Raw genomic sequence first — 27657 nt, 5'->3', positions numbered from 1 at the left:
GCCCAGCCTCTTTCACTGCATACACAGCGGGATCTCGCTGTGGATGACAGCACAGCGTGATCTTGCAAGATCACGCTATGCTGTCACTTACTCATACATTAACTTTACCGAAGTGTCTTGAGAGTGAATAGACATTGCCTCTAGCCAGGATGCGATGTCTACTTCCGACACTTCGGTAAAGTTTCTGTGGTACTTACTCACAGCACAGAGTGATCTCGCTGTGAATGACAGCACAGCGTGATCTCGCGAGATCACGCTGTGTGTGCACTGAAAGAGGCTGGGCTGGAAATATGAGACGTATATGTCTAAGAATTTCTGATAGAACTTGCATCTTATCCCTCCCCCTACAGTTTTGTCACAACAAATCTTCTTTCAAAAACTTCAGTTAGCGCTGAAAGAAGGTCTTCAGAAGCTGGAAGTGATTTCACCTGTTCCCATAACTGAACAAAAACAATGTCATAATTCTTAACTCTTCCTGGTAAGGAAGACAAACCGGATCGTACAGAATAATAATAAATGTAAAGTCTCTGAACAAATACGTGAAATATCGTTATTTCAAAATGGAGTCCGTAAAATAAACCATTCCTCTGATAGATCACAATTTTCTTATGGCAACCATAGACTTCAGGACGCAAATGATCACGTCCCAATCCATCCCACATACAAAAAATTTCTACGTTTTGCAGTAATCCAAGAAGTCTGCATCCTCCATTAGAAGTTCAACGCACTGACATTTGAGATATCTGCTATCTGGAAGTGATGGCATACCTCAGGACACAGGATATTTACATCATTCCATATCTAGACGACATATTGATAGTAGCATCCTCGATACCTCTTCTAGAAAATCAAATCCTTCAGACCTGCCATTTCCTGGAGAGCCTAGGGTGGATAGTCAACAAACAAAAGTACAACCTATCCCCCCCCCCCCCCCCCCTTTGCAGAAGTATTTTCCTGGGATCTACTCTGGACTCTCGAGTCCAAAAGCAATTTTTTTCCCCTAGAGAAAAAGATACATCTAATGGCAAATATATTTTTCTTTCAGAGAAAGACAACCGTATCCTTAGCGAAGCCATGTCCATTCTGGGATCCATGACATTGTGCATAGAGTGCATAATGTGGGAACAGGCTCATTGTAGATATCTTCAATCTGCGGTTCTCAGCAGATGGCACATGTCCCCTCGATCCTTGGAGAAAAGAATAATCTTCCCCAAAAAAGTAAAAATGTCTCTCTCCTGGTGGCGGAATCGTAAAAATCTGGAAAAAGGAATTCCCTGGCATCCTTCTCCAGCAATATCGGAAACCTCGGATGCCCGCAAAAGAGGCTGGGGAGCTATGGCACTCCAAAAGTCCTTCCAGGACACATGGCCCAAAAACTAGGAAAAGTATATATTAATATTTTTTAGAGTTAAGGGCGGTGTGGGAAACACTGAAAGCTACTCATTATCTAGTCAGAAACTCCCACATAAAAGTCTAGTCGGACAACACGACCACTGTAGCATTTCTCCGCCACCAGGTGGGCACAAGGGGAAAAAACCTTCAGACCTTATCAGACCAAATATTTCTGCAGAGAAACATTTTCTATCCCTCACAGCTCTTCAGTTAAAAGGATCCACCAATGTTCAGGCGGACTTCCTGAGCAGAAGAGACTTAAATCCAGGGGAATGGTGTCTACAAGACAAAGTCTTCATATGAATCACTCAAACATGTGGATTACCAGTGGTGAACTTATTTTCCACTTAGGGAAACACAAAAGTTTCCCCTCTTCTATTCCCTCAATCTAAGATATTAAAGTTTAGGAATAAATGCATTAGCATACAGATGGAACTTTCCCCTAGCATATGCATTTCCTCCTATTCCTCTTCTCCCCAGATTTCTCCAGAAAGTCTGCCGGGAACCAGACAGGCTGATCTTTATCGCTCCGTTTTGGTCAAAAAGTGGCTGGATCGATTTTCTAAACAGACTAAAAATATCAGATCCTCTGCCTCTAACCGTGTCTCAGGATCTTCTATATAACGGGCCGATCATACATCCAGAAGTTTAGCTGCCTGGCTTCTGATGGCTTCATCCTTCACTCCAGAGGTCTCTCAGACGCTGTCATTGAGGGACTAAGGAAAAGCAGGAAAGAAAATACTAATGCGATGTATAACAAGGTATGGAAAACAATTATTTTTTGGTCCGGATCAAATATCCTAGATATCAATCATCCTAACATTACAAAAATATCAGACCCTGTACAAGGAGACTTAGAGAGAGGCTTAAACCCCAGAACTTTAAAGGTTCAAATCTCAGCCCTAAGTTCGTTCTTTGATAAAGATTTAGGCCTCATGCACACGACCGTGTTCGGTCTGTGATATACGAACCGCATATCGGCCACGTTTCCCGGACCGACCACTGTTCAGGGAGCCAGGCTCCTAGCATCATAGTTATGCATGACGCTAGGTGTGCCTGCCTCCCCGCGGGATTACTGTTCCCTACTGAAACATGTTTTCAGTAAGGGACCGTAGTCCCGCGGGGAGGCAGGGACTCACAGTATCATATATAACTATGATGCTAGGGGTCCGGCTCCCTGAATTGTGTTCGGTCCGGGAAATACAGCCGACGTGCGGTCTGTATATCACGGACTGAACACGTTCGTGTGTATTAGGCCTTAGCCAATCGCAGATGAATAAGAAGGTTCTTTAAAGCAGCTTTAATAGTTGACCTTCTGGACGTTTGTCCCATCTGCACACAGGATCTTTGGAGTTTAGCCAGCGTGACCATTGGGATCGTGGTCAACTCTCTTACCAAGGACATTCTCTCCTGATTACTTAGTTTGGTGGTGCAGCCAGCTCTAGTAAGAGTCCCGGTTGTTCCATACTTCCATTTAAGAATTATGGGGGCCACTGTGCTCTTCAGTGCAGCAGAAAGTTGTTGTTTTTTTTTGTACCCTTCTCCACATCTGTGCCTCAACACAATCCTGTCTCTCAGCTCTACAGGCAGTTCTTTCCTCTTTGTGGCTTTGTTTTTTCTCTGATATGCATTGTCAGCTGTGAGATTTTATATAGACGGGGGTGTCTTTTTCCAAATCATGTGCAATCCAATTAATTTACCACAGGCGGACTTCAAAGTGTAGGAATATTTCAAAGATGATCTAGAGAAATGAGAGGCCCCCAGAGCTAAATTTTAAGGCTGGGTTCACACGAGCATATTACGCCCGTAATGGACGGAACGTATTTCGGCCGCAAGTCCCGGACCAAACACACTGCAGGGAGCCGGGCTCCTAGCATCATAGTTATGTACGATGCTAGGAGTCCTTGCCTCTCCGTGGAACTACTGTCCCGTACTGAAAACATGATTACAGTACGTGACAGTATTTCTGCAGCGAGGCAGGGACTCCTAGCATCGTACATAACTATGATGCTAGGAGCCCGGCTCCCTACATTGTGTTCGGTTCGGGACTTGCGGCCGAAATACGTTCTGTCCATTACGGACGTAACCCAGCCTAAGTGTCATAGCAAAGGTTCTGAATGCAAATTTTATTCTGTTTTCACTTTGTCATTATGGGGTATTGCATGGAGAACGATGGGGAAACACTTGCATTTTTATTTTAGCACAAGGCCTCAACATAACAAAATATGAAAAAAGTGAAAGGGTCTGAAGACTTTCCGAAGGCACTGTATCTGGCTTCGCTCCTGGGCAGGAAACACTGGATCTAAATTTAGATTATGCTCCATACCCTGTGAGGGTGTTAGCCTATTCAGCAGCGGATTAGATGATATTCTTGAGAGAGAGTCTCAAATAGAAAGAAAGGGTTTCCTTCTGATACTCCCTTTTTCCAGCAGAATCTAAGAAGAGAGAGGGGACTCCAAGATGGCAGAGACGGAAGAACAGAGGGTTCATGCTTAATGACCATTCTGGAGAAGGTTCCTGCAGAAATGCCCAACGACGCCAGAGTATTCGTGGGGGAAAATTAAAATCCTTTTCCCAGACATAGTCCTGAGACATGACGTTCTATATCCAAGTGCTTGAAGAGTTTTTTGACCGTCAACTGGAGTTCATTATAATGAGTCCCAATACTAACCCCTTTCTATCATTGGGAAGAGCTTGAAGTAGAAGTATTCTCCTTCAAAAACAGGTCGGGTTCCAGTCCAGGTTTTTCAGCACAACCAGGGTTATTATTCCCCACTGTTTATAGTTCTCAAAGTAAATGAGAAATTCAGGGTAATAATAAATTTGAAACTAACATATTCAGTACAGAAAATTCAAGATGGAGAAGATTGCTTCTACAATCAATCTTCTCAGAGCCTATTGCTTCATGGCATCAATAGACCTACAGGATGCATATTTTCATTTACCAATACATCCAGACTCGCAAGCATTCCTGAAGGGCGAAGTTAGTCATCCTCCGTTCCAGGCCCTTTTGGTCTCTTGTCTGCCCCTTGAATCCTCCCAAAGATCATGGTAGAGGTCACAGCTTATCTACATCCGAAAGAGATCCCAATTATCCCATACTTGGACGATCTGTTAATTTCCGCAGATTTGGAGCAAGAATTTAATTCCCATTTAAAGAGAACCTTTCACCTGCCCATACATGTGCAGCATATAATGGGCAGGGCTGCAGAAACCCTGGGGAACTACATTTTTTTTTTGTGCCCTCCTCCGTTATTTAGGTATTGGTCCTGTTCTATTTGGCGCCCGATATTTAAATAACCCCCTGAACTGTCAATGGAGCGTGTAACATGGCTGTTTCATTGTCCAATCCGCTAAGGACAGTATCCGCAAGAGCTGGAGAGAGGAGAGTGTGTTCGCGCGCATGCTCTCACTCTTCAGTCTTGTCTTCGTCTGCCGAGAGCTGATCTCTCGCGAGATATCACACATTCTTGTACTTGTCTGCCGAACTGGCAAGGATGCGTGTAATAGCAAGGGGGCATGTCACTGCTGCGGACAGTGCAAGAGCCAGAGAGAGCATGCGCACGCTCCTCTCTCCAGCTCCTACACTGTTCGTAGCAGTGACACGCCCCCTTGCCAGTTCGGCAGACAAGTACAAGACTGTGATCTCTCGCATGATCTGATTCCAGAACAATTAAAGATCTTTCTAAGGATTCTCTTGAATTCCCAGGTACAAACTTCATTCCTACCACACGATAAGGGAGCCTCACTACTCCAGACAGTCACTTCCTTCAGTTATCAGACATATGCTTCAATAAGGGAAGATTTGTCAGTATTGGTGTTACTGACATCCAGCAATCACGTGGGCCCAGGCACCCTCAAGAATTCTTCAGATCTTTCTCTTGTCATGTTGGGACAAATGACTGGAATCCCTAAACTACAAAAAGAAGCTCCCCCTCAGAGTGAAATAGACTCTCTGGGGAGCCCACTCAGGTCAGAACATGGTTCAGGGATCCTGGAATCTCTCTATCAAACACCTCCTCAAACCTAAGAGAACTAACTGCAATTTGGGAAGCTCTGAAATCCCTAGAAGGACTAATAAAATACAAAGATATCAAGATATTTTCAGACAATATCTCTATGGTAGCATACCTGAACAAACATGGGGCAACAAGAAGCCGTGGCCTTTGTCAAGTATCAGAACAGATTTTCTTTTTTTAAACTCCTTTTATTGAAGAATCGTAGTACAAATGCATTCATTACATGAATATAACAAAACACAGGATACATTGGAGAATGAGTGAGTCATAGCAGAGCAATACTTCAAGTAATATTCATATATCAGACATATAATACAACATCCGCAGTAACAAACTGTAAATTTTACAACACATGTATCTTAACCCCTTAATGACCAGCCTATTTTGGACCTTAATGACCAAGCTATTTTTTACGTTTTTCAATCGTCGCATTCCAAGAGCTATAACCTTCTTATTTTTGCATCTACATAGCTGTATAAGGTCTTGTTTTTTGCGGGACAAGTTGTATTTTTTAATAGCACCATTTTTAGGTACATATTATTTATTGATTAACTTTTATTAACTTTTTTTTGGGGGGGAATAGAAAAAAATCTGAAATTTCGCCACTCTTTTTTGCGTCCTAAATCTACGCCGTTTACCGTGTGGTATAAATAACACAATAACTTTATTCAGCGGGTTGTTACGATTGCAACGATACCAAATTTGTATAGTTTTTGTATGTTTTACTACTTTTACACAGTAAAACGCTTTTTTTTCAAAATGATTTGTTTTTGTGTCTCCATATTTGAAGAGCCGTAACGTTTTTATTTTTTCGCCGATGCGGTTGTATGAGGGCTTTTTTTTGCGGGAAGACTTGAAGTTTTTATTGGTACCATTTTGGAGTAGATGCGACTTTTTGATCACTTTTTATTAAATTTTTTTAAAGTCAGTATTCACAGAAAACAGCAATTTTTCCATAGTTTTTTATTATTTTTTTTACGGCGTTCACCGTGCGGGTTAAATAATGTAATAGATTTATAGTCGGGGTCGTTACGGACGCGGCGATACCAAATATGTGTAACTTTTTAACTTTATTTTGTTTTTTTAATAGCAAAGCAGTTTGTAAGGGGAAAAGCTGGGTTTTTCATTTTTTTTCACATTTTTTTTAAAATTAACTTTATTAAACTTTTTTTTCACTTTTTTACTAGTCCCATTAGGGGACTATAATATGCGATTCTCCGATCGCTATTATAATACACTGCAATACTTTTGTATTGCAGTGTATTACTGCCTGGCCGTTTAACACGGACAGGCATCTGCTAGGTCATGCCTCCGGCATGATCTAGCAGGCAGTCGCTCCAGGCAGACCTGGGGGCCTTTATTAGACCCCCGGCTGCCATTAGAGAGACAGACATTCGGCGATCGTATCGCCGGGTGTCGGTGGGAGAGAGAGGGAGCTCCTTCCCTCTCTCCAAAACCACTCAGATGCGGTGCTCGCTATTGAGCACCGCATCTGAGGGGTTAAACGTGTGAGATCGATACTAATATCGATCTCACACGGCAGAGCAGGGACGCTCCCAGCCCTCAGCTGCCTCTAGCAGCTGAGAGCAGGGAGATCTGACAGTTCCCTGCTCTGTTTACTTATTCCGATGCCGCGACGTAAAAAGTCTATGGCATCGGAATAAGGCCCGTTAGTGACCGACGTAGAAACACGTGGGCCGGTCACTAACGGGTTAAATGTAATGGCATCAATTGTGCGTCAACGATAATCTAAGATCATTATACCTGTGCGAGGTATATTGAGTCAATGAAGGGGTACACCATGCTTCCCGGATCTTATAAAATGTATCAATACAACCCCTATGCCTATACATTATTCTTTCATACGGGGCAATAGAATTAACAAGAGATTTCCATTTTAGATGTGGTAGATGGGCGCGTTTACATCCAATGGAGAGCAATAGTCTTACACGCCATAAATAACACCTCTCTAAGAAAGATCCTCAGGTAGTATGGCCATGACTCATCTGGTAAGATTCAAAACAGACCTACTTGTGGGGTAAAGGGAACTTATATGTGTATAATATCTGTAGTTACCCTTACAACTTCTTCCCAGAAAGATGAAATAGCTGGGCAAGCCCATATCATATGCCACAAATCCGACTTAGGAAAGCGACAGCTATGACACTCCGTGCTCTGGTACCTAAGGATTTTGTGCAATCTAACAGGAGTAAGATAACTTTGGTGAATCATGGATAGTTGTATCATCCTGTTGGCCACTGGAGAGACGGATAATGAAGAGGATAGAATCTCATCCCAATCCTCTTCTGACAGGTCTGGCATCTGTGCAGAGCACCTGTGTTTCACCTGTAAGGGTGAGCTAACTAACTTGGCCAAGATCAGGGATGTATATATGGCGGAGATCAAACCTCTAGAGCCCTGGGACCTAAAAATTCCTATCAACGAGTATTGCGAGGCGGCCACCTCAGGGGATGGGTATTGGGATTTAATAGCATGCTGTAATTGCAGGTACCTTTTTTAAAAGGCTTCTCTAGGTAGTTCAAAATCAGACTGCATCTGTATAAATGATTTGAGTATACTATCTGTATAAATATCCCCAATAGTGCATACCCCAAGCTGAATCCAAAAGGACGGGGCTAGAGCATCTGACAACTACGTAAGTATGGGGATAAACCATAGTGGCATATCTTTTTGCACATGAGTAACCACAAATAGATTTCACAGACATCCACATCTCAGATGCCACTTTATGAATGGGTAGCAGGTTTTTTATTGTAGCCGGAGGGCTCTCCAACACTGGCCACAAATTGACAATTCGCCAATGAAACGATAAATGATGTTCCCTATTTGGCAATGGGACTTTTTCAACCCACAACATTAAATATCGTAATTGCCCCGCCAAATAATATAAAAATAGGTCTGATAATGCCGCCCCTCCCAATGTTCTTGTACGTTGCAAGGTAAGTAGGCGGAGTTTAGAACGATTAGAACCCCATATAAAAGCTGGAAATGGTGCATGAATCTGCTTAAAAAAAGGACTTAAACACTGGAGTCGCAGCATGTTCAAGGATATAGAGGCATTTGGGGAGAACGACTATTTTGATTAAATTGATCCTACCAGCCACTGCCAGGGAAAGAGCGCTCCAAACCCTAAACTTGACCTTTTACATATTCCAATAATGGTAAAATATTGGATGCATAATCATTCCAATAGTCTTTTATAATTATACCCAGGTATTTTAACCCCCTTCCCGACATTTGACGTATCCATACGCCAAAGTCGGGTAGGGGAAGTATGGAACGAGCTCACGGAGTGAACCTGCTCCATACAATGCCGGTGTTACAGCCGACACTTCAGAGTAATGAGCGGGGTCGCGCTCGAGCGTGATCCAGCTCGTTTAACTCCTTAAATTCTGCGGTCAATAGCGACCGCAGCATTTAAATCGTTAGAAAGAGGGGGGCGACCCCCCTCTAACAGCTCATCGTGCCCCCTGCAAAGCAATCGCCGGGGTAGGGGGGCGATGGTTGCTATGGCGGCCTGGGGGGCCTAATGAAGGCACACACGTCTGCCATCTTTGTGCTCCTATTAAGCCTTTCAGAATCACGATATACTGCAATACATTCGTATTGCAGTATATCGTGCAAGCGATATAACGATCGCTGGTTGAAGTCCCCTAGTGGGACTAATAAAAAAAGTAATGTAAATAAAAAATTTAAGGTTGAAAAAAAACCCCCTTTTCCCATTTTCCCCCTAGAGCATAGTAAAAAAATAAACATAATTGGTATCGCTACGTCCATAAAAGTCTGAGCTATTACAATATGTCATTATTTAACCCGCCCGGTGAACGGCGTAAAAAAAAATAATTAAACGCCAGAATCTCTGTTTTTGGTCCCCTCCTCTCCCACAAAAAAAGAAATAAAAAATGATCAAAATGTCGTGTGTACCCCAAAATGGTATCATTAAAAACTACAGCTTATCCCGCAAAAAAATAAGCCCTCATACCACTTAATCGACGGAAAAATAAAAAATGTTTTGCTCTCTGAATTTGGCGACACAAAAGAAAATTTTATTTTTTACACTTAGGTTTTTACTTGTAAAAGTAGTAAAATATAGAAAAAACTATATATATTTGGTATTGCCGTAATCGTATTGACCCGCAGAATAAAGTTAACATGTTGTTTTAATTGCACAGTGAATTCCATAAAAACTACGCGCAAAAAACAATGGAGGAATCACTGTTTTTTTTTTTTTTCATTTTCTACCCCACGTTTCCTAGTACATTATATGGCACAATAAATGGTGCTATGAAAACTACAACTCGTCCCGCAAAAATCAAGCCCTCACAGGACAATATAACGGAAAAATAAAAAAGTTATGGCTTTGGGAGGAAAGAACAAAAATGAAAATCTGAAAAAGGGCTGCGGTGGGAGGGGGTTAAATGAAGTAACCACCCGCAAGCCATGTACAGAGTCCGACCATCCCCTGTAAGGGCATAACGAAGGACTTACTCCAATTGATATGGAGTCCAGAAAATCGCCCAAAGATTTCCAAAGTTGTGATTGCCAGTGGGAGAGACCCGTTCGGTTGAGACATGAAAAGGACCATGTCATCGGCGTACAAGCCAATTCTATCCTCCCTGTTCCCCAAACAAATCTCCAGTGTTGCCGTATTCAAATTGCTAATGGCTCAATAGCGAGAGCAAAGATCAATGGGGAAAGAGAGGACATCCTTGCCTAGTTGCTCTATGGGGAAAGTATGCCATTTACCAGAATTTGTGCCCTTGGTGCCTTGTCTAAAATAGATACCCATCTTAGGAATTGTGGATCAAAGCCTAACCTTTTCAAAATCTCTAACAAGTATAACCATTCTATGGAATCGAAGGCCTTTGCGGCGTCTAGAGATGCCATAGCCCAATCAGCCTTCATAGCTACTCCTATTTGCGTGAGAACTTGTACCCGCCTAATATTGTCTGAGGTAGATTTCCCGGGCATAAAGCCGGACTGATCTGTATGAATAACCTGCGAGATAACCTTAAGTCTATTGGCTAATATTTTGGTAAGTAATTTGTAATCGTTATTTAATAACAATATCGGGCGGTATGAACCACAGTCCATAGGGTCTTTGTCGGGCTTTAACAGGACAATTCTATTGGCATCATGCATACTTTGGTAACCTACCGGTGCGAATGTCGTGGAAGAACATAGAGCAAAGTGAGGGGATGGGATGATCGGAGTACTTATGATCTAGATCTATAGGGATCCCATCAGGTCCTGATGCCTTCCCCTTAGACATATCTTTCAAGACTTCCACTATTTCTTCCTCTGTTATGTCACATTCTAAAGCTTCCATACCTGTTTCATTCAGAGTCGGAAATTATATATCATCCATGTAGGACATGAAGTCAGCTAGTTCATAGTTGGACTGGGAGGCATATAGTTCTCTATAAAATTGCACAAATGTCTCTGCTATTTCCGGGGAATCTGTCAAGCATCTACCTGTTTTATCCAAAATTTTCAGAAAACTGGGCTTTGAGAAATTTGATGAATTAAATGAGCTAAAAGTTTATTGGACTGATTACCCAATTCATAATACGTCTGTTTTGCAAAAAATAGCTTCCTATTAGCTTTTTCCTTTAGAAGCAATAAGAATTTCCGCCCCATCTGCAGCCAGATGTCCTTATTTGTGTCAGTGTGGTCAGCAATGTATCGTTCCTCTAAGGTTGTGCATTGCGTCGCCATTTCTGACTCTGCTCTGGAGGAGTCTCGTTTTAAATAGGAAATAGTGGAGCGGAGGCAACCCCTAAGATAGGCCTTCAAGGTGTCCCATAAAATACTGGAGTCTTCAAATAAGCTGTGGTCTAAATTGAATACCTCTAATTGATCTGGATCCTATCCTGAGAACCGATCACGGTCAACCAGAAGGGGTGCATTTTCCAACTCTTGGGCAACGGTGGGCCAGGGAGTTTAAAGCTTATCACCATGGGAGAGTGATCTGATGCTCCCCTTGGTTTGTAAGATACAGACTCAACGAAAGGTATAATGAGAGAATTACCAACCATATAATCTATACGTGACAAAGAGTTTTTGCCCAGGAAATTACTGGAATAGATTTTGGAATTTGGTTATTTGTCTGAAAATATCAGTCCATCCCAATTCAGTAAACAACAAACCCAATACAGAGGGTGTGGAAGGAATAATATTGGGGTCGGGAGAAGTCCTAAATCGATCTAGACTGCAATCTACTACCATGTTTAAAGTCTCCCATTCCAAACACTGTAGTGGCCGGATATCTCGCAGCAAATGTAGCTAACATATGCAGAGATGCTGGCGGAGAAAAGTAGTTAACCAATATAACATAAGGAACATTTTATATAAGAGCATAAACAAAAACATATCCGCCTTCGGTTTTAGTATGTATCTCCTCCCATCTTAACCAGTTCAGGACCGGGCTATTTTGCGCCTTCAGGACCAGACATCGTTTAGCCCTTTTTAGCACGCGTTAGTTAAATGGCTATAACTTTTTTATTTGTTGGGCTAACGACGTGATTTTTGCTACGTTTTTTCCGTAGACAATGCAGGTTTCATTTTTTATCGTTTTTATACACACCTTTTTTGCTATTTTAGAATTTTTATTCATAAAGTTTGAAAATAATAATAAAAAAAATAATCTTTTTTACGTTTCAGCTATTTTTTTTTTGGTAATAACATAGTTTTACCCTAAAATAGACCTTTTATTTGTGATCGTCATTTGTCTACCGTAAATTTTAATATATTACATGTCTATATTAGAGTAATTGGGTCAGGGCTAGCGTTACAACAATGATTGGTGGGGGGGAACTGTTTTTTTGGGGTGGGTATTTTATGTGTATTTATTATTAAATTTTTTTTTTTGCACTTTACTTTATTTTTTTTTTTCTTTCTTTTACACCATGTTTTTCCACTGTAACTGGAACTGCACAGCAGCCCCAGTTACAGGGGAAATCAGCCCTCTCATAGTGACGATTGTAACTAATAGGGCTGTTCTGGGTCTTGTTAGACCCAGCAGCAGTCTGTAAGTAAGGGCACCCGGCGATCATGTGACCAGTCACATGATCACCGGGAGGAATAGAGACAGCGGCACGGCCGCTGCCTCTATTCCTATACACAGCGTTCATTGAGCGCTGTGTAAAAAGACATCGGAGAAGACAGAAGCAGCTAAAGCTGCTTCTATCCTCTCCTCAGGGTCCCCGGCAGTCACTGACAGCCGAAGACCCGACATTCAGCTGCCCGATCGCGTGGGCAGCAAGTTAAAACCCGAACCGTAAAAAGTCTATGGCTCGGGTTTTAAGGACCCTGACCGCAGGCCGTAAAAATACAGCCAGCGGTCGGGAACCAGTTAAAGACTTGTGTACTAAAACGAAGACTCTCCTGGAATATGATGTGCGATGGGAGTGACCTAGACCACTGGACTCGAGGTCTAAGAATGGTATTTATTTTAGCAGGCGTTAAATGTGTTTCCTGAAGGCATAATATATGAGGGTTAAATTTACGTATGTGCGCTTACAGCATTGATCTCTTTTGCGGATTACCCATACCCCTCACATTCCATGACATAACAGTATAGAGGCCATTCATAATAAATGGAACTCACGTGAAGAGTCCCAGTTTCTCTGGAGAGAACAATAGCCCCACACTTCTCAGATACGACTTCTACTCAAACAGTGAAATTAGCATAAGCAAACATTTGTACATAATCTCTATCACAATATCATTCACGCAAGGCATATTCCAGAGCAAGAAGGAAAAAATAAACTGCAAAGAGTATAACGAGACCGGCAATGCAGGGAGATGCATATAACATTGCCAGTGCATACCTAGAACCATGGCACTGAGGTATACGGGGAGAATCCGCGCCATAAATCAACGGATAATACTTCCCTAAACATATATACAAGGAAATGGGTAGTAACCACCCCAGAGAGGGTCTAAACATCAAGAAGTAGCTCGGACTTGCCAACCGATAGATCCAACCGATCCCCGTCAGTCATATCCTAGGTTACCGTTGAGTTGCAGGGTATCAAATAAAGTAAGCTCAAATATGAAAGTACTTTGGGTAATCCAAGATAGTCCAAGAGAGTCCGTGTTCCATCACATGAAGCTCAAAGAATGTCAGCAGGCCTATTTCGATGAGGTGGGCGCTTGCTGCTCACTAACTCCCCACAGAATGCAGATGAGTGGAAGAAAAGAGATCTTTCACTGTATACTCTCAAGCGTCTCTTGACAGCAAGAAATTTCACACAACGCTTTTGTAAGCGAAATTTTAGAGCACTTCATACTCCCCTCTGCTGACAAGCTTTATGGAGATGCTGGTTTCATTGCCCAGCAGGACTTGGCACCTGCCCACACTGCAGAAAGTACCAATACCTGGTTTAATAACCACAGTATCACAGTGCTTGATTTGCCAGCAAACTCGCCTGACCAAAACCCCATAGAGAAACTATGGGGTATTGTCAAGAGGAAGATAACACCAGACCCAACAATGCAGACGAGCTGAAGGCCGCTATCAAAGCAACCTGAGCTTCCATGACACCTCAGCAGTGCCGCAGGCTGATTGTCTCCATGGCACACTGCGTTGATGCCATAATTCATGCAAAAGGAGCCCCGACCAAGTATTGAGTGCATATACTGTACATACATTTCAGTAGGCCAACATTTCGGTATTAAAAATTATATAACTTCGCTATAATCAACATTAAAAGAAAAAAATGCTGGAAATAGATCACTCTGTGTGTAATGAATCTATATAATAGGAGTTTCACTTTTTGAATTGAATTTCTGAAATAAATTTACTTTTTGATATTTGAATTCATTGAGAAGGACTAGTAGTGCAGTGTGTTTAAAATAGCAATCAATGTTAAGGGCCTTCAAGTTCTCTAGTGAGAAAAAAAAACAAGTTTCAAGTTAACACAAAAAAAATAAGATACAAAAAAAAAATTGCAGTTTTTCCCATAATAAGTCTTTTTACTTTTGGAATTATTTTGAAAAGAAAACTGTGCATAGTTGTGATCACCGCTTCCATAACGACCTAAACTATAAAACGATTACATCATTTATCCCACACGGTGAACAGCGTAAAAAAAAATATGAAAACCGCCAGAATCGCTATTTAAGTCCCATCTCCTCCCATAAAATGGAATATAAAGTGTTCAGTAAGTCACACTTACCCCAAAATAGTACCAATAAAAACGACAGCCCGTCCTGCAAAAAATAAAAAATCCCAGATACAGCTTTGTCCATGCAAAAATAAAAAAGTTATTGGTCTTCAAATATGGCGACACAGAAAATATTGTATTTTTTTTTTAAAGTGATTTTATTGTGCAATACATGAAAAAAAAAAACGATATAAATTTGGTATTGCTGTAATCGTATCGACCCGAGAATAAAGTTGACATGTAATTTATGGTGCATGGTGAAGGTTCAATAAATAAATAAAAAACAATTCCAGAATTCCCGTGTTATACCAGTGCAGCCCTTTTGCCAGTAAATTTTCCCAAAATACAAAGGAGTAAGTCTCCAAAAGGTGCAATGTTATAAAAGGAGGATAAGAAAGAATACCGTTTATCAGTGCGACACTGGCCTGCGCATAGCGGATTGCTTCACAGCATACTACACATCTAAGGATATTTTGGTCATTTACCCCATTATTATAACCTCTTTTTTTTTTTTTATGCCCTGATAAACTCCACATAGCTTACATATACCCCCACATTATAAACTGAAATACCAGTAAAACTCCAAACAAAACTACCAAGCAAAATCCACGCTCCAATTGGGAGTTCTTCCCTTCAAACCCTACAGTGTGCCCAAACAGCAGTTTACATCCACGTGTAAGGCATTGCCATACCCAGGAGAATCCGCTTAACTATTTATGGGGTAAGATTCTCCAGTGGCACAAGCGGAGCACAACATATTGAGCGGTGAAATGGCAGATCAGTGGAAAAATTGCAATTTTCACTTTGTATCATCAACTGCGCATTCATGTCTGAAAAACATCTGTGGGGTCTAAATGCTCATTACAACCCCTGATAAATGCCTTTAGGGGGGTAATTTCTAAAATGGGGTCACTTTTTTTTTTTTCTTGGATACATCGGGTTTTGCAAATGCGCCATGGCGTCTGCAAACCATTTTAGCAAAATCTAGGCTCCAAAAGTCAAATACCACTCCATTTCTTCTGAAACCCCCCCCCCCCCTCCCCCATATATCCAAACGGTAGTTTATAACCACATATGGGGTATTACCATACTCGGGAGACATTGCTTTAAAAAACGTTGGGGTGCTTGTTCTTCCTTGTGAAAATGAAAAATGATGATCTAAAACGACATCTTATTGGAAAAAAATTTAATCTTATGTTTTCATGGATTAATTCTAATAATTTCAGCAGAAAACCTTTAGGGTCAAAATTCTCACTATACCCCTACATTCCTCAAGGGGTGTAGTTTACCAAAGGAATCACTTTCAGGGTGTTTCCACTGTACTACAGGGGCTCAACAAATGCGACATGGTGCCCAGAAACCATTCCAAAATCCAAATGGCACTCTTTCCCTTGTGAGCCTTACCGTGTGTCCAAACAGCAGTTTATGACCACATATGGGGTATTGCTGTACTCGGGAGAAATTTTTTACAAATGTTGGGTTGCTTTTTCTCCTTTTAGTTCTTGTGGATATGAAGACAAATTTGTTAAACCTACATTTTATTGGAAAAAATGTATACGCCCTACTTTCGATAATCTCTGCAAAAAAACCTTGGGGTCAAAATGCTCACTATACCCCTATTCCTTGAGGGGTGTAGTTTCCCAAATGGGGTCACTTGTGGGGGGTTTCCACACTTTTGGCCCGTCAGGGGCTTTGCAATGCGACATGGCCTCCACAAACTATTCCATCAAAATTTTAGCTCCAAATGCCCTGCTATGTGTCCAAACAGCCGTTTATGACCACGTATGGGGTATTGCTGTACTCAGGAGAAATTGTCTACAAATGTAGGGGTGCTTTTTCTCCTTTAGTCCTTATGGAAATTTAAAAAAAAAAAATGCCATGTTTTATTGGAGAAAATTCGATTTTTAATTTTCACTGCCCAATTCTAAGAAAATCTTTGAAATATATGTGGGATCAAAATGCTCACTACACCGCTAGATTCCTTGTGGGGTGCAGTTTCCGAAATGGGATATTTTTTGGGGCGTTTCCTGTTTGTTTTGGCAGCACAAGACCTCTTCAAACCTGACATGGTGCTTTAATATATTCTAATAACCAGAAGGCCCAAAATCTACTAGGTGCTCCTTTTGGTTCTGAGGCCTGTGTTTCAGTCCATTAGCACACTAAGGCCACATGTGTCTAAAAATGGCAGAATCTGGGTAATTTTCAGTTGTATTTATCTGGTAAAACCTTCTGTGTTACAGAAAAAATGGATTCAAAATTAATTTCTACAAAATTTGTACATTTCCCCTCTACTTTGCATTAATACCTGTGAAACACCTTAAGAAATATTCTAAATGCTGTTTTTAATCATTTGAGTGGTACTGTTTTCAACATGGGGTGATTTATGGGGGTTTGCAAAGTATGGGCAGTTCAAAGGCACTTCAGAACTGAACTGGTCACTGAAAAAATATCCTTTTGAAAATTTGAGAAATTTCTTCTAAAGTTATAAGCCTTGTAACGTCCTAGAAAAATAAAAGGATGTTTAAAAAACAATGACGATCTAAAGTAGACATATGGTTAGACAAATGTTAAATAGCAACTATTTTGTGTGGCATTACGATCTGTCATAGAAGCAGATGCATTTAAATATATAAAAATTCAATTTTTTCACTACACTATGGTGTTTTTCACAATTAAATACTTTATGTATCATCCAAATTTTACCACTACCATAAAGTCCAAGTGTTTCACAAGAAGACATTCTCAGAATCGCTTGAATAAAAGTTATTACCACATAAAGTGACACATGTCGAGATTTGAAAAGTGAGGCTCTGTCAGGAAGGTCAAAACTAGCCGCAGTGGGAAAGGGTTGAATAATGTATACTGCTTACCAGAATTCTTCCCTAGGTTTTAAGTGTGATCGTGCTCACTTGTAAAAGCGACATTTCTTATAAACAGTGTATATTATGGAATAGCTGCACATGCAAACCCTTGTGTAAGAAATTAGGACCCATTCTGATAGAGAGAGAGAAAGAGAAAAAAAAGTCTGACGTTCTCCTCTTTATGTCAGTCTCTCTGTGTCAGTCTTTGTCTGATAGTGTATTTCCTCTCTCTATATTAGAATGGGCCACAATTCTTTACGGAAGAGAATTAGAATTCCTTTTATTGTAGAATGCTCCCCCTGCCTCTCAGAAGGCTTTGAGCACTTGTATGGGAATGCCGGGTCACAAATCAAACTTTCCTTTTTCCACGGAGTCACTCCACTTTCCTCTCTCCGGTCCAAACCGTTCAGGGGCAGCCTCATCCAGCTTGCTCCACCAGGCACCTCTGCCGACACATTTACTTGTTAAACTATCCACCCTTAAAGTCAGTTTTTCGAGGAGGCTATCATGACTCCACATCCGGCTGCAACGAGGACCAGGGCGGTGACTCAGTTTGCTGTTACACTGTCCTGTTCCTGGTTTCAGCCTGAAGTCGAGTCATGCTAGCCTCCTCTGAGGACTGACTCTGGTGACGAATGGAGTTTAAGGAGTAAAGGTGTCGGCAGAGGGGCTGAGAAGCAGTGAGATGCTGTTGCTTGAGTTTCAGTGAAGCTATCCGCTCATATGCTCCTTAGCAGACAAGAGGGCTAGTGAAGAGAGTTTGCCGAACACGCTGCTCTGCCTATAAGGCGAATTTTGCAGTCCCCCCCCCCACCCCGCTTCTCTTCATCCTGCAGCACCTACTCCCACATATGAGGACGCAGCTTAAACTAGTTTTCTAATTTTGACAAAAATCTAAATCGTAGTGCATTGAAAGAGTGAATGACTGAAAATAATGGCCCAGCCCTAAATACACCCCAACCCAGTTGTAAGTGGTAATGCTTCATTCCATCTTTTTCTCTCACTCACTGTTAAGGTTTCTATGATGCCAGCTTTCTAATACTACTTAACCTTGAAGACCTATTCTTTATTGTAGATTTGTAATCTAGTTCTAAACAATTTTCTTTTTCAGCAAAAACGTAAAGGAGTAGAAGGCTTAATTGACATAGAAAATCCCAATCGTGCAGCACAGGCTTCTAAAAAGGTTACTCAACTTGATCTTGAAGGACCTAGGGAACTGTCTCGAAGAGAGAAGTAAGTTATCCTATGACTGCGATGTTTGTTTAACATGACTTTTAATAGCTTACTGGCAACATTTCTTAGGCTAGAGCTATACAAAGACTTATGGAGTGCAATTCCGAGCCATGCATTGCACATGTTAGTTTAAATGTTCATTAGAATAGTAATTCCTTTGTTTGTTATTGGAACTTCTCCCTTTTTAGCAGTTTTTCTGACGCTACATAGTTACATGGGTTGCAAAAAGGCTCTGGTCTATTAGGTTCAATCTTTCTAAAGATCAATTATAACCCTCAATGCAATCTGTCATAAAGTGGTTGTCCACTACCGGACAACTGATGACCTATCCACCGGTATATGATTGGTGTGGTTCCGACACCCGGACCCTGCAGGCACCGGATGTTGTTGCCCAGTATGCAGTGTACGGAGCCGGAAGCAGCTGTCTTTGTACACTGCATAGCGGCCGTGCTGCAGAACTGCAGCTCTGCTCCTATTCACTTCAATAGGAGCAGAGCTGCAGTACTGCAGCTCAGCTGTTATTCCGTGACCGGAGCCATCTGCTTCCGGCATGGACATCTGGTGCCTGGAGGCAGCCGGAGCAGCTTATCGATGTGGGGTCCGGGTGTCGGACACGCACCGATCATACACTGATGACCTATCTGGTGGATAAGTCATCAGTTGTCCGGTAGTGGACAACCCCTTTTAAATCACCATCTATTCCTTTTTTGAATGCTGACATAGTATCTTCCATTACTATCGTATGAGGTAGGGCATTCCATAGTTTGCCTACTCTAACTAAAGAACCCTTTCCTATATTGATGTCTAAACGCCTTTCCTCCACATGCAACGAATGTCCCCTGGTTATTTGTTAAGTCTTCGGAAAGAATAAATTATGTGCTAGTTCTTTGTGTTGTCCAGTCCACACCACACATATACTTCTACATGTTAATAAGATCACCTCTAAGGTATCTTTTTTTCCAAGCTAAACAAGCCCAATTTCTCTAGCCTATCATTGTAATAGAGACACCTCCCAGGTTTTGACAGAATCAATAGCGCAGTCAACTGCGCTATTGATTCAGTCAAAAACAAAGGAACTCTGTCACAACGGTGACTAACGGAATCCTTTAGCAACGTTTCTGTCACATTTGAGATTAAATGGTGATGCAAACGGAAGCTAAGGTTTCCGTTTGCCTTTCTGTGGAGGGGTTAACTAGATGGAAACCTCAGACGGAATCCCTCAACATAAAGGCAACGGCACAGCCTTAGCTGTTACAAAGAGCTGGTCACCCCTCCGTAACCCCCCCCCCCCCCCATGATTCGTCCGTGGTGTTCCAATGTTTGCTATGCTAGCTTGGTGGCCCAATGCAGACCCACAGGTCTGCCATTCTTTTCTTGACCGAGTACATAGCACAGTACACTGCAATATATAGGTATTGCAGTGTATTGTATTATCGACCCCTTCAAAACAGCTGGTAATTTCTACCCCTCAGTGAAGTTAGTATAATGTAGATGACGGATTACTTTAGGTAGGTAATATTGGGTGAAGAACCTTTTAATGTCCGTCCGTCCCTGAATATCTGACACCGGCAGCTCATCAGCAAACACTGATGAAAAATACATGTTTAATATCTTGGCCCTCCCTCTATCCTCTACAATTATTCCCGTTGTCCTCTTTTAGAGGGATAATATCTTCAGGCACCGTTGGTGTCCGTTATGCAGAAGATCTGGTGCATCTGTTAATTTCGGAAATAACCCAGATGTGAGCAAAGACTTAAAGCAGCTATTAGTCCTAGGATATTTTCAAATGCAATAGATGTAAATTATTAATCTGATGTAGTGGGTATGCTCATACTTGCCTAAATCAGTCCAGCGTTACATCTTTTCTTAGGGCCTGTTCACATCAGCGTTTGCTTTCCGTTCAGGGGTTCCTTCTGAGGTTTCCGTCAGGTGAACCCCTCAACGGAAAGCCAAACTGAAACCTTCGCTTCCATTTGCATCACCATTGATATCAATGGTGACGGAAACATTGCTAAGCTAAGGTTTCAGTTTGGCTTTCCGTTGAGGGGTTCACCCAACGGAAACCTCCGACGGAACCCCTGAACGGAAAGCCAATGCTGATGTCAACAGGCCCTTACAGACACTTAACTTTACAGCTTTCTGTGCTTTATAAGCACTAGCCCATGTGAGAGTCAGAAGTAAGATCCCAGCCTTTTGCTTTATTTTCTCCCCCTGTACAGCCTCCAGTTACCCCAAGGGGGATAAAATAGCTTTTCATGTTATTACCCTTTATGCCAATAAGAGAGAAGATGTCACATTTAGGGGGTCTTGTATTTTTTTTTGTTTCTCTACTAAAAGTGGGAAAAGAAGAGCAGTTGCATTTATAATCCCCTCTGGCACCTACACGCAAATCTTTTCGGTATCTGTATCGCTGAGATGTTTGATATATTTAGTTCTGGTGAATATGTGAAAATATACACCTTTCACCCATAACATTAACACCCCTGATTAGGTGAAGTGACCTGGCAGGGATTATCTCATTACAATGACCGCTGTCAATGTGTGGATATATTAGGCAGCAAGTGAACAGTCAGTTCTTGAAGTTGATGCGTTGGAAGTAGGAAAATTGGGCAAGTGTAAGAATCTGAGCGACTTTGAGCAGGGCCAAATTGTGATGGCTAGAAGACTAGGTCAGAGCATCTCCAGGCCCAATCCCGTAGAAGGGCTAAAATTGCACAAATTGCTGAAAAAGTTCATGCTGGCTATGTTGGAAAGCTGCCAGAACATACAGTGCATCGCCGCTTGCTGTATATGAGGCTGCGGAGCCACTAACCGGTCTATGTTGACCAATGTTGTGCCTATGCTGACCACTGTCAACCACCAAAACGCCTACAGTGGGCACATGAGCCTCAGAAATGGAGCAATGAACGAAGGTGGCCTTGTCTGATGAATCACATTTTCTTTGAAAACTTGTACACAACCGAAGAGTGTTCGTAACTTACCTGGGAAAGAGATGGCACCAGGACGCTTTATGGGTAAAAAAGGCAAGCCAACGAAGGGAAAGTGTGATTCTCTGATGGGAAACCTTGGGTCCTGGCTTTTATGTGGAGGTTACTTTGATATCAAATATGATAGAGAAGGTTCCCTGCTCAGGGTCAGAGTAGAGCCAGAGTGGAAAACTGCTGGAAAGACCAGACCCCCTTCTGGAGATCTCGGCCTGATCATTTTAGAAGAAAGCGGCCACACCACCAACCCCCCGCATTTAAAGGACGAGTGTCGCGGAAAAAAAAAAATTTTTTATGTCAATTTGCATTTAGTGTTTTATTTAAAAAAAATTATTTATTTGTGTGTTTTTGTGTTTTACTTTTTTTTATTTTTTCACTTTTTCTTGTCTATGGGGGCTGCCATTTTTTTTTCCATCTCTGTATGTGTCGATTAACGACACATACAGCCATGGAATACGGCACATACAGCCCCATAGTGAATGCGAACGGGGCCCGTTCCATCCACTATGCTGTACGCCGTCTGTGTGGGAACGGCGCATGCGCCGCTCCCACACAGTCCAAATTGAAGGTATTCGGCCGAGTGACGTCCGGCGCCATTTTCTTGTGGACCGGAAGCCGCGGCCGGACAGTAAGATTACTACTTCCGGTTGCGGCTTCCGGACTTGTGCACTTGGAGCGGAGGGAGCAGACGGACCGGAGGGAGCGGCGGCGGCAGGAGCAGGTAAGTTAGGTCTGTGTATGTACGTGTTTTAGTGTGTGTTTACTAGTGTATGTAAACCTACTACACTGTGTGTTAGCTCAAAAAATGGCGACGCACAGTGTTGGAGGTTTGACCGTTCAATCCCCTCCTTTCTCCTGGCACTAGCCAGGATAAAGGAGGGGGGATTCTGTGATCTCACTAGAGCGAGTGAGTTTTCTCAAATTTTGCAGCATAAAGCAATGTGGTTGCTTTACCACATGCCAATGCTGCAATTTTGGGAATTGCTCCATCTAGTGACCAGCAGTGGGAAATGTTATAAATTAGAATCTAATTTATAATATTTCCTGACTCGTTAAAAAAATTAGAACAATGTTTAATCACTTATACACTAACTGTTTAACTAAAAAAAAAAAAAAAAAAAAAATTTTTCTAGCGACACATTACCTTTAACTATTGATAAAAAGTTGTTTCACTTTTTAAGTTTATAACGTCACAGCAAGAGTTTAAAAGTAAATACGCACTTGGGCGCGCGATCGAATAACTGATTAAAACAAATTTTGGCTTTCACAAAGTTTACTTCAGTTTTTATAGTGGCAATTTTAATTAACTTTAGATTGTTAGATTTCAGCCCTGCCACAAAATGACGTAACAATTTCAGTGATCTTCTCGTTAGATCATGAGAAAGTGTTAACAAGGACAATGCAGCTGATATCGCTGTCTCATGCTCATTGAATTGTAAGAGCAGACTGGTTTCTTTAAAAGGGGGATGGTGCTTGAAATCATTGTCTTCTGTTAACCATGGTTACCTCCAAGGAAACGTGCAGTCATCATTGCTTTGCATCAAAATGGCTTTACAGGCAAGGACATTGCTGCTTGTAAGATTGCCCCTAAATCAATCATTTATCGGATCATCAAGAACTTCAAGGGGAGAGGTTCAATTGCTATGGAGAAGGCTTCAATGTACCCAAGAAAGTCCAGCAAGTACCAGGACCTTCTCCTATAGATGATTCTGCTGCGTGATTGTTTCAACTCAATCGGTATTGAGAAAGGTTTGACTTGATGGACCAATCTTTCTTTCAATTTATGTAAATAACACCAGTGCAGAGCTTTCTGAGGAATGGCAGCAGGCAGGTGTAAGTGCATCTGCACGCACAGTGAGGCGAAGAATTTTAGAGGCTGGCCTGGTGTCAAGAAGGGCAGCAAAGAAGCCACTTCTCTCCAAGAAAAACATCAAGGACAGACTAACATTATGCAGGAAGTACATGCATTGGACTGTAGAGGACTGAGGTAAAGTTATTTTCTCAGATAAATCCCTCTTCAGACTGTTCGGGACAAGATGAGCGCTACAATGAGTCCTGTGTCATGCCAACAGTAAAGCATCCTGAGACCATTCATGTGGGGTTGCTTTTCATCCAAGAGAGTGGGCTCACTCAACATTTTGCCTAAGAACACTTCCATGAATAAAGAAGGTATACAAACCTCCTCCAAGAGCAAATTCTCTGAACGATCCAGGAGAAATCTGGTGCTGAACAATGCTTTTTACAGCATGATGGTGTGTAACAAGGCAAAAGTGGCTCGGTGAGCAAAACATTGAAATTTTGGTTCCATGGCCGGGATACTTCCCAGATCTCAATCCCATTGAGAACCTGTGGTCAATCCTCAAAGAGCGCTTGAACAAACAAAAACACCAAAATTTTGATGAACTCTAAGCACTGATTAGTCAAGAATGGGTAGCCATCAGTCAGGATTTGGCCCAGAAGCTGATATCCAGAATGCCAGGGTCTTGTAGAATTCTTGAAAGAAGAGGGGTCAAGATATTGTTGTGTATTAAGAGGCATGGAATCGCGAGACGGATATAATATTACGACTTTACAAAGCATTAGTGAGGCCTCATCTAGAATATGCAGTTCAGTTCTGGGCTCCAGTTCATAGAAAGGATGCCCTGGAGTTGGAACAAATACAAAGCAGAGCATTGAAGCTAATAAGGGGCATGAATCTAAGTTATGAGGAAAGATTAAAATAATTAAACCTTTTTAGCATTGAAAAGAGATGACTAAGGGGTGGGGCATGATTAACTTGTATAAATATATGAATGGCTCATACAAGAAATATAGTGATAATCTGATCCATGTAAAACCCCCTCAAAAAACACGGCCGTGCCTGTAGTGTGTGCACCACACTTTACTGTGTAGAAGAGGTTCATTGGATCCCATTACATGAAACATTACAAGTTATGAGCAATTTTAGATTTGTGCTAATGAGTTTCTTAATGACCAACTGGGCATGTTTTTACTTTGATCAGCGTCCTACACTTCTCTGTACAACGCCCACTTGGTCAAACGTAAAAACACGAACAGTTGGTCATTAAGAAACTCATTAGCATAAATCTAAAATTGTTCATAACTTGTAATGTTTCATGCAATGGGTTCCAATGAACCTCTTCTACACGGTAAAGTGTGGTGCACACACTACGGGCACGGCCGTGTGCATGAGGCCTTAATCACTGTCAGTGATTACGGGCACAGCCGACCGCGGACAGCCACCCGCATGTGCAGTCATGCTCTCCTATAAAGGATGGGAGCAAGGTCTGTAAAAAGCAAAAAATAGTACATGTCCTATCTTTTGCGGAGCCTTTCTCTGGCACGTACACCTAAATATATGGGAAGGTTGGGCAATAGAAGCGAATGGGTCCGCAATACGGATGAATTTTATGGTCATGTGCATGGGGCCTAATGTGTGTGTGTGTGTGTGTATGTGTATAATAAATTCTGTATATGTGCAACTATTGTGGTGTGTGTGTGTGTGTGTATGTATGTATGTATGTATGTATGTATGTATATATATATATATATGTGTGTGTGTGTGTATGCTACAAGAGAATGGGGAGTGGCCTAGCGGCGGATGTAGTCAGACATGTGCGTTTGGAGCTCCTGCTGTACCCATCCTGAAACGCTACGAAATCCCGCTGAACCGGGTGTCATTTGTATCCCTGGAGGATATTAAGCTGGAGGGAGCTGTGCTTGAGTGTCCGGCAGCGATGACCCGCTCTAAAAAACCGAAGTCTCTGCCTCCAAAGCCGAATATCCAAGATGGTAACGACAAAAGAGAGGGCCGGAATAGAGGCGTCCGGCTGGATGCTGTCGAGCGGCTCGAAGTTTGCCCGAACGCAACGGGCGGGCAGCTCGGCGATGCCGAAACAGTTCGGGGAGGGAGCGACAGTCCACAGCTCCTCATATGGGTCGCGCTACTCTGTGCTGGACGAGGAGACTGGCAGTGTGGACGAAGAGGTGAGCGGACCCACGCTGAGACAGGCCTTAAATGGCGGTGTGCAGAGCGCTAGGAGTAATGAACATTCAGAGCCCTCTCTGATGGACATTTTAGCTGCTGTGAAGCAAAATTCGTCTGTTCTTACCACCCTGGCCTGCCAGTTTGGGGGCTTAACCCCTTCCCGCTCCTTGACGTACTATTACGTCATGGCAGCTGTATCGTTCGCGCTCCATGCCGTAATAGTACGTCTCGGGAGTAACGGCCGTTTCGGCCGTCCTCCCGACACATACAGGAGCTGTGACACTGCTGTCTTGTTCAGCAGCTGTCACAGCTCCTACAGCGGGGACCGATCGCTGTGTCCCCGCTGATTAACCCCTTAAAAGCCGCGTTCTATAGAGATCGCGGCTTTTTAGGGGTTAAGCTGCCATCGCCGGCCTGCTACGCGATAGCGGCCGGCGATGGTGACTATGGCAACCGGACACCAAACAATGGCGTCCGGCTATGCCATAGACGGAAGCCTAGTGGGTCCTGACAACGTCAGGACCCACTATGCTTGCTGTCAGTGAGTAGCTGACAGTTCTAATACACTGCACTACGCATGTAGTGCAGTGTATTAGAATAGCGATCAGGGCCTCCTGCCCTCATGTCCCCTAGTGGGACAAAGTAATAAAGTAAAAAAAAAGTTACAAAAAGATGTGTAAAAATAAGAAAATAAAAGTTTTAAAAGTAATAAAAGTAAAAGTCCCACTTTTTCCCTTATCAGTCCTTTATTATTAATAAAAATATATAAACAAACAAATAAACTATACATAATTGGTATCGCCGCGTCCGTAACGGCCTGAGCTACAAAATTATTTTGTTATTTATCCCGCACGGTGAACGCCGTAAAATAAAATAATAATAAACCGAACCACAATCACAATTGTTTGGTCACTTCACTTCCCAAAAAATGGAATAAAAAGAGATCAAAAAGTCGCATGTACCTAAAAATGGTACTGATGGAAAATACAGTTCGTTACGCAAAAAATAAGTCCTCGCACGCCTTTATTGATTGAAAAATAAAAACGTTCTGGCTCTTAGAATAAGGTAACACAAAAAGTGAATGATTGTTTACAAAACGTATTTTATTGTGCAAACGCCATAAGACATAAAAAAAAACTATAAACATCTGGTATCGCCGTAATCGTAACACTCCGCAGAATAAAGTGAATATGTCATTTATAGCGCACGGTGAACGCTGTAAAAAAAAAAGTATACAAAAACAATAGTAGAATTGCTGTTTATTAGTCACAACGCCACCTAAAAATGGAATAAAAACTGATCAAAAAGCCGCATGCACCCCATGAAAACTACAATGGATTCCTCAAGGGGTCTAGTTTCCAAATTGGGGTCACTTTTGGGGGGTTTCCAATGTTTTGGCACCACAAGACCTCTTCAAACCGGACATGGTGCCTAATAAAAAAGAGGGCTCAAAATCCGCTAGGTGCTCCTTTGCTTCGGAGGCCGGTGCTTCAGTCCATTACCGCCCGAGGGCCACATGTGGGATATTTCTCTAAACTGCAGAATCTGGGCAATAAGTATTGAGTTGCGTTTCTCTGATAAATCCTTTTGTGTTATAAAAAAAATGGTATAAAAAGAGTAAATTTCACCTCTACTTTGCTCTAAATTTCTGTGAAACACCTAAAGGGTTCATAAACTTTCTAAATGCTGTTGTGAATACTTTGAGGGGTCTAGTTTCTAAAATGGGGTGTTTGATAGGGGTTTCTAATATATGGGCCCCTCAAAGCAACTTCAGAAATGAACTGGAACCTAAAAAAAATAAATAAATGAGGCAATACTTCGCTTCTTACATTATACTGATAATGAGCCGTGCCCACTCCGAGATGACCCCAGTTTTGACCGTTTGTATAAACGGAGACCCCTATTAGACCGTTCCAGTGCCCGGTTTTCCCAAGCATACACCCCCGAGAAGTGTTTTTCTATTGATGAGTCCCTGGTACATTTTAAAGG

General features: G+C 42.0%; 1 protein-coding gene across 5 annotated transcripts in view; it reads left to right on the top strand.

Moving 5' to 3' along the window:
- The window catches only part of PDAP1 (PDGFA associated protein 1), a 110584-nt gene that overhangs the window by 55609 nt on the left and 27318 nt on the right, over positions 1-27657 (top strand). For all 5 annotated transcript variants that reach the window (XM_075829976.1, XM_075829977.1, XM_075829981.1 and 2 more), the window contains exon 4: positions 18575-18696. In XM_075829976.1, coding sequence (XP_075686091.1) covers positions 18575-18696 — 122 coding nt within the window. The remainder of the gene's footprint in view (positions 1-18574; positions 18697-27657) is intronic.

This window comes from Rhinoderma darwinii, chromosome 6, assembly GCF_050947455.1.
Source record: "Rhinoderma darwinii isolate aRhiDar2 chromosome 6, aRhiDar2.hap1, whole genome shotgun sequence".
NCBI classification, from domain to species: domain Eukaryota; kingdom Metazoa; phylum Chordata; class Amphibia; order Anura; family Rhinodermatidae; genus Rhinoderma; species Rhinoderma darwinii.
This window is presented reverse-complemented; position numbering and strand designations above follow the sequence as displayed.